The sequence below is a fragment of the Sinocyclocheilus grahami genome, unplaced genomic scaffold (genome assembly GCF_001515645.1).
Source record: "Sinocyclocheilus grahami isolate Dianchi unplaced genomic scaffold, SAMN03320097.WGS_v1.1 scaffold206.1, whole genome shotgun sequence".
NCBI classification, from domain to species: domain Eukaryota; kingdom Metazoa; phylum Chordata; class Actinopteri; order Cypriniformes; family Cyprinidae; genus Sinocyclocheilus; species Sinocyclocheilus grahami.
In genome coordinates, this window is record NW_015505385.1 from 722,825 (window position 1) to 731,352 (window position 8,528).

General features: G+C 35.8%; 1 protein-coding gene across 1 annotated transcript in view; it reads left to right on the forward strand.

Moving 5' to 3' along the window:
- cops3 (COP9 signalosome subunit 3) overlaps positions 1 to 8,193 on the forward strand; it is a 9,377-nt gene extending 1,184 nt beyond the window's left edge. The window contains exons 3-12 of the mRNA XM_016286119.1: positions 470 to 582; positions 665 to 714; positions 792 to 884; positions 1,857 to 2,036; positions 3,361 to 3,501; positions 3,596 to 3,769; positions 5,647 to 5,733; positions 6,290 to 6,403; positions 7,642 to 7,722; positions 7,810 to 8,193. Coding sequence (XP_016141605.1) covers positions 470 to 582; positions 665 to 714; positions 792 to 884; positions 1,857 to 2,036; positions 3,361 to 3,501; positions 3,596 to 3,769; positions 5,647 to 5,733; positions 6,290 to 6,403; positions 7,642 to 7,722; positions 7,810 to 7,863 — 1,087 coding nt within the window. The 3' untranslated portion in view covers positions 7,864 to 8,193. The remainder of the gene's footprint in view (positions 1 to 469; positions 583 to 664; positions 715 to 791; positions 885 to 1,856; positions 2,037 to 3,360; positions 3,502 to 3,595; positions 3,770 to 5,646; positions 5,734 to 6,289; positions 6,404 to 7,641; positions 7,723 to 7,809) is intronic.
- The last annotated feature ends 335 nt before the right edge of the window (positions 8,194 to 8,528 follow it).

The following is an 8,528-nucleotide window of genomic DNA, read 5'->3' on the forward strand; positions in this document are numbered from 1 at the left end:
TCTCACACACACACACTCACTCTCACACACACACTCACTCTCACTCACACTCACACACTCTCTCACACTCACTCACACACTCTCTCACACACTCACTCACTCTCACTCACTCACTCACTCACTCTCTCACACACACACACACTCTCACACACACACTCACACTCTCACTCACTCACACACACACTCACTCACACACTCACTCACTCACACACTCACTCTCACACACACACACACTCACTCACTCACACACTCTCACTCACTCACACATTCACTCTCTCACACACACTCACTCACACACTCACTTTCTCACACACACACACTCACTCACTCACACAGAGAGATAAACTCACATCCATCCGTGTCCTCCTGCGAGTCCTGCAGCAGAGAGAGATCTGGAAAACACAACACAATCTGTGTGTGTGAGGGAGAGAGACAGTGTGTTTAGTCATGTGTTTTAATTGTATTGCAGGTTTGTGAAGTTTTCCATGCCAAGCATCCCTGATTTTGAGACCCTGTTTTCCCAAGTCCAACTCTTCATCAGCACCTGCAATGGAGAGCACATCCGATACGCCACAGACACATGTAAGAATAAACATAAACGCATTCTTTTCATTGTGCTGGTTATAATCTGTGCTAATATGTTGTGTTTTATTCCTGCGTACAGTTGCTGGTCTGTGCCACCAGTTGACAACCGCCCTTGTAGAAAGAAAACAGGCAAGTGTCTCTTGATCATTTTGGAGTTGTTACCTTTACATGATAAAGCTGACATTAAGTTCTCTTTTACTTTACAGCCTTTGCGTGGAATAAGTATAATTAAACAGGCCATAGACAAGATGCAGATGAACACAAACCAGCTTACCTCAGTGCATGCAGACCTGTGTCAGGTGAGTCAACTATTAGATTTAAGAGCTGTGAAAAACCGGGAGGATGTCATTTGGTGTCCTTAAATATTTATTGCGTTGTTACAGGTAATTAAAGCAATAGTTCACCCAAAAATTTGCTGAAAACGTACTCGCACTCAGGCCATCTGAGATGTAGATGAGTTTGTTTCTTCATCAGGTTTGGAGAAATGTAGCACTGCATCAGTGTCTCATCAATGGATGCTCTGCAGTGAATGGGTGCCGTCAGAATGAGAGTCCAAACAGCGGATAAAAACATCACAATAATCCACAGCACTCCAATCCATCAGTTAACATCTGGAGAAGACAAAAGCTGAAACAAATCCAGCATTAACACGTTTTTAACTAAAATACATGATCCATAATCACGCTTCCTCCAGTGAAAAAGTGGTCTGAATCAGGAGAGAAATCTGCACCGTTTGCAAGCCAAAACAGCTCTAAACAAATATGTGGCTGGATTTTGATGTGAGAGACTACAGGAGATGCACTTTTCCACTGGAGGAAGTGCTATTATTTATTATGGACTCCTATATTAGCCCTAAGCAACAGTTTGAAGTTAAAAACTTCTTAGTGACTGATTTGTTTCTTAAAAACACTCAGCTTTTGTCTTCTCCAGATGTTAACTGATGGACTGGAGTGCTGTGGATTATTGTGATGTTTTTATCAGCTGTTTGGACTCTCAATCTGATGGCACCCATTCACTGCAGAGGATCTTGTAAGCAACTACACAGTTGCTATAACACTGTATTATTTGAAAATAATTGTGTTATTTTATATAGAAATAAATAATGAGGTGAATCTTGTGTAGTACCAGGAAATCCCCTCAAAATATTAACGAATAAATATTGAAAATGTAGCCCAAAAGTCTTTTGACCACAAATGTGATCCCAGAGGCTGAAACGGTCTTGATCGTTTGATGTTTATTGTGTAACTAATGCTTTGGCCCTATGTTTACAGTTATGCCTCTTAGCAAAGTGCTTCAAACCTGCAGTCCCGTTCCTGGAGTTAGACATGATGGATATTTGCAAGGAGAACGGAGCCTTTGACGCAAAGCACTTTCTATGTTTTTACTACTATGGAGGCATGATCTACACTGGTCTGAAGAACTTTGAACGGGCGCTGTATTTTTTTGAACAGGTATTTATTTTTTTTGTACAGTTTTACATATGCTAATGCTGAGACAGTATAGCTAAAATCTCTATATGCTGGCCTTTTGGTGATTTTCAATATCTGTTCAAAATTCTATATATATGTCATTTTTATTTATTTATTTATTTTTTAAAATAATTTTACTAAACCGCAGTTACAGCCTAGTATATTCCAAATGTTTAATGTAGAGGGTCTCTATAAGAAGTTGAGGGTTGCTATATTTCTCCTCCCAATTCATAAATCAACATGTCATCTCATCAGTCACATGGTCCGAATTTTCCCGCTCTTGCAGAGTATAATTTTGGACATGATTTCTATAACAAGAATATGATCAATTTGACAATTGATTGGAAGAAACGTTTCAAGCAAGAAGATTCAAACACACGCATACTAAATGAATATGAACCCTTAAGCTATTCGATAGTTATTAAAAAGACCTACAGAATAAGTGATTAGAACATGATAGTCAAATGTGTGGGTTACAAACATGATATGGAGTTAAGCAATGGACTGATATTCATTTAAAAGTCCTTTTGAGTACATTTTGGTGCATCTGTAAAAGACCCTCAAATCATAAAAATCTACTTAAAAATAATCTAGGCATGTTATTCACGAAATGAACATTAACATTTAATCATTTTAAGTTTTATGCATCACAATACATGGTAAAAAATAGGGTTGCAAAAAGGTGGAAAATTTCCAGTAAATTTCGGGAACATTGCAAAAATTTTGGAAACTTTCCAGGATTTTTTTTTTTATACTCCAGGGATTTTTGGAAAGTGTCCGGAAATGTTCCACCCCTTTGCAACCCTAGTAGTAAACAACAGTATTTACCCACATACTAAATCATTTTATTACATGCCATATCATTAATTGATGGCACTAATGAATCAGAATTGATTCATGGAGATGAACTGATTCACAAAAATGAATCAAATACTCTTAATGAAACCCTAAACTAGGCATGTTTTCAGTAAATGAACACTAATATTTAATCATTTTGAGTTTTATGCATCAAAATACATGGTATTAAACAACATTTACCAACATACTAAAACATTTGACTGCATCAAAAAGATTTGATTTGATTAAATATCATTAAGTGGTAGCACTAATGAATCAGAATTGATTCACTGAGATGAAATGATTCACGAAAATGAATCAAATTCTGTTTTTGCTGTTCAAGTCTTAATGACCAAATAAAAAGCACATCAAAATCATTGTAATATTCACAATTAATATTTGACATTATGAATGCATCTGGTTTATATCTATTGAATAAGCATGCATTTTGTGCTTTGTCTATTTTCAGGCAATAACCACTCCGGCGATGGCTGTCAGTCACATCATGTTAGAAGCATACAAGAAGTACATCCTGGTGTCCCTCATTCTTCATGGCAAATTACAGCAGCTCCCCAAATACACATCACAGATCGTGGGCCGCTTCATCAAGGTGAGTGTTTCTGCCTCGACACCGTGGCATTGGATTGACTGTAAAGACCCCGTGAGCTCATCATGTTTTCTGTGTGTGTGTTTGTGATGTAAAGCCCCTCAGTAATGCTTACCACGAGCTGGCTCAGGTCTACGCCACCAACAACCCCTCCGAGCTGCGCGCTCTGGTCAACAGACACAGCGAGACGTTTGCACGAGACAACAACACCGGCCTGGTCAAACAGTGCCTGTCCTCGCTCTACAAGAAAAACATTCAGAGGCTCACCAAGGTCTGAACTTGCACTAATGACATGTTCTGCATGTATTACAGCAGTGTACTGTCAAGAGATTAACTTCTTCAGTCTAATTCATTACATGATGCGCTGATTCATTCATTGCAGATTAATTGCACATCAGTTTGGGCTGAGAAATTACCCCAAAAGATAATTTAAAGTCATTCTTGTGGTAGACATTAGACAATACAAAAAACGTAGCTTTAGAAATCAACACTTTGCTTCAGTATAGACTTCATTGCACTCTAGGGCTGCTCGATTATGGCAAAAATCATAATCACGATGATTTTGGTCAGTATTGTAATCACGGTTATTTAACACAGTTATTAGTGGTGTCGTATGACCAAAACGTAATACGAGTGATTAATTTAAAAAGAGCAATATATATCAAACATACACTTTCTGTAACTAAGGTTGCTATGAAATGTACATTTTAGAGAGCAGCAAAATATCAGAATACTAGGTCCTCAAGATAAAAGTCCTCAAAAATTCTTGAAAAATAAATAGACAGCCATACAAAAAAGCAAAGGTAAAAAAATAGAAAAGGATACAAATGAAATACAGTGCTTTAAGTTTTTTTATGCAAGTATTAGGTAACAGCCTGCTACAGAAATTGAATAATCAAATGTAAAACAAAACAGCATAGTCTTCACCGTAAGAATTAAACTACTTTAACTCAAGGAGTTTAATTCTTACGGTGAAGACTATGCTGTTTTGTTTTACATTTGAGAAGTGAGTGATTTTCTCTGTCTTTTGCTTGATTAATATTACAGACGGCAGAAGGAATATTACCTGCTGTCGCTTTAAGAGCCGCACGGATCCAATATACTGTTACACACGTGTTTTCATTCTCAACTGTTTATGTTCACGTAATCACCAAGCGCCGCAGTTTTGTGTGTATTTGTCGCGCATTTTAAGCTAAAAGTTTGCATGTCCGTGTTCTGTTCCGTGTCGGAGCGCATGCACAGAACAGCGCAAGTTCTATTTCATGCTTTTAAAAACACGGAACAAGTCCAATAATGTGAAAATCACATGATTTTGCTGATTTGCACAATAAGTTTGGGCTTTTATGGAGGAGCGAAACCGGAGTGGAGCGGAATGGGATGCAATAATTGTGTAATCTCGATTATTGGATTTTCATAATCGTTGTAAGTAGAAATCGAAACTTTTCGGTTAATTGCACAGCCATATTACACACTACGCTACAATGGCATATAAGGGTTTTTATGAAGTGCCATTTAGGTATATTTACACAGACTGTTCAGCAATTAGAATTGCAAAAATAATGCTGAGATTAATGAGTTTTAAATATTCCTGTTTTTGTTTTTTAAATGAGTATTGAAATATGAAATGTGGCGGCGAGTTACTGTCTTAATGAGTGAGTCATTCATTCAACTGATTCGTTCAAACAAGCCATTGAATCATTTGATTCACTCCATTTATTAACAACCAAAGATTGATTGATGGAACAGTTCGGCTGAAATTGAGCAAAACTGGTAATATTGTCTAAAATGTAACACAGTGTTAACTATTGAACTGCTGTATTAAATCAATATCACGTTTGTATATCGTGCAGATATTCGGGAAAAAACAGCACTCTTGCTGGTGGGATGTTTCTAAACTCTATCATATGACAAATACAAGAGCGTAATTTTTTGCGCTCATATCTTGAATTTTAGGCTCATAAAACTGCATTCTGATAGGCTTCATCACGCAGTCATGTTCATCAGATGTGGTTAGATGCATTCATTTGAAACTTTTAATTTTGTTTCATAATAAATCGCACAATTAACACGTTAAATCGACAGCCCTAATTATTATTTTTTTTGGTTTGACCAAACAGAAACGGTAATCTCTGTTCTTGTGATTGACAGACGTTCTTGACATTATCCTTACAAGACATGGCGTGTCGAGTTCAGCTCTCCGGCCCTCAAGAAGCTGAGAAATACGTCCTACATATGGTATGAACTCAGCCTCATCATGACATATAGATGTGTTTTACATCCCAATCCCTGGACGTTTTATATGTGAGCCTGCAGCACAAAAGCAGTGTTAAGTCGCTGGGGGATATTTGTAGCAATAGCCAACAATACATTGTATGGGTCACAATTATAGATTTCTCTTTTATGCCAAAAATCATTAGGATATTAAGTAAAGATCATGTTCCATGAAGATATTTTGTAAATTCCCTACCGTAAATATATCAAAACTTAATGTTTGATTAGTAATATGCATTGCTAAGAACTTCATTTGAACAACTTTAAAGATGATTTTCTCAATATTTAGATTTTTTTGCACCCTCAGATTCCAGATTTTCAAATAGCTGTATCTCAGCCGAATATTGTCCGATCCTAACAAACCATACATCAATGGAAAGCTTATTATTCAGCTTTCAGATGATGTATTAATCTCAATTTCGGAAATTTTACCTGGATATGCCTGGTTTTGTGCTCCAGGGTCACATATTCAACATTTGAGGTTTGTTGGTGCTCAAATCTTTCCTCTCTCATCTCTCAGATCGAGGATGGAGAGATTTATGCAAGTATTAACCAGAAAGATGGCATGGTCTGTTTCCATGACAACCCTGAGAAATACAACAACCCTGCGATGCTCCACAAAATCGACCAAGAGGTTTGTAATGATAAAACAGTGCTTTTCTTCACTCAGTGCTAGTGTACAAGAGAACGAGACCATGACGCCTCACGTTAAACACCAGAGAGCAACATGCATGACATATTTACAGCCCCATTATTTGTAATCTTCTTAATCATTAATATTTCAAGGACATTTGAGAGAAATATTAATAACATACATAGAAAACTCAATATATTATATAATAGTCAACAAATAATAGTCAGAAGATCATAAAAAGTTAATAAACACAAAGATAATAAAATGTTGTTTATCATATAATAAAATATTATAAATACAGTAAATATATTGTAATATTGTAAAACAGTAATATTGTCAGATTATAAAAATTTTAAATGATCGTTTTTTATTTATTATAATATAACAATAATATAAATACAGTAATATTGTGAAAAATTACAATTTAACAACTATTAATTCCTATTATAATATAATAAAATAATATTATAAATACAGTAAAAAAGTAATATTGTGAATTAAAATTTTAAATAACTTTATTTTCTATTTGCTTTATTGTAATATAATGAAGTAAATATATTATTGTAAATACAGTTATATTGTGTCAGATTATTAAATTTTTAAATGATTGTTTTTTTATTTATTATAATATAACAATAATATAAATACAGTAATATTGTGAAAAATGACCGTTTAAAATAACTATTAATTCCTATTTTTTGTTTTATTTGTTACAGCAATAAAATAATATGAATATATTACAAATACAGTAAAACAGATGTTGTGAAATGTTATTACAACTTAACATTTATTTAATATTCTATATATATTCTAAATGAATCATTAAAAGGGTCATATGATGCTTTTTTAAAGATCATTATTTTGTGTATTTGGTGTAACAGAATATGTTGATACAATACATTATTTTTCAAATACTGTACATTATTGTAGGTCCTCTATGCCCCGTCTCTTTGGTTTTGAGACTTTAGTCTTTGCAACTTCAGGGATCTTATCTATGCACAATCAGCTTGTAACACTCCAAAGAGAAAGAAGAACTTGAAATCGCATCATATGACCCCTTTAAAGCTGTGGTGTTCAAAATGCAATTTAACTCTCATAATACGCTGCAGGTATTAGGAGTTTGAGAAATGGAAAATATTTCAGATTGTGCACTTGAAATGCAGTATAATGTTTATGCACCACTGCATTAATGATGGTCGTTTTGTAGTGTTATCTCACTGATATCTGTCCTGATGCAGATGCTGAAATGTATAGAGGTAGATGAAAAACTGAAGTCCATGGATCAAGAGATCACTGTAAACCCCCAGTTTGTGCAAAAGGTACTAGTCTGAACAAGCTCATGAATCATCAATCCAATTACAGGCTTCTAAAGGACGAGCTTTTATAAGCTGTGTTCTGTGTTTCAGAGTATGGGAATGCAAGAGGATGACGTCGGCAGCAAGACGTCAAGCTACTCTTGAGACCGTTGGGCGGATCGCTGCTTTGCTCACGTCCCCTTCCTCACCCCAAAGCTGGAAGACCTTCATTAAAGAGCAAAATCAGTTGGACTATATCGGAGGAAAACATAAATGTGTGGAATGATCTTTTTTTTCTGGTTCTGTCACAGCGCACCGTAATCAACAACTTGTTTTTGTCAGTGTTTATTTATCAATGCTTGGTTGCATCATTTATGGTCATACAAATAAAGATACTGGACGTCTTTGTTCAAAACAGTTGTGGAAATTGCATTTGTATACTTTACATTGTCTTTATTGCAACCCCACAGAATGAAATAAAGAAACCATCATTTAAACAACCCGTGCAGACAGTGGAATATTATACCGTGTGTTCTCATCTCTAAAATGCATCTTCTCCGTTTAGTGCATTGACATTCATGTGATCTTTCCACGGCTCAAAGACTGACAGCTTCTCTAATTTCATGCTCTTTCACCCAAAGACGGTCTCAAGCTAACCCAATAATGCGTCGGTTGATCGAATGTTTTCTTCAGCCCGGAGCCGAACGTTCCTGCGGTGATTCAGCAGAAGCCTCTCTAGAGGTTTCTCATGTTTTGGGCTTTACCGTAAATAGATAACTCATCAAATCCCTAGAAACTACTGCTACTGGTGCCTGGATGTCACCAAAACG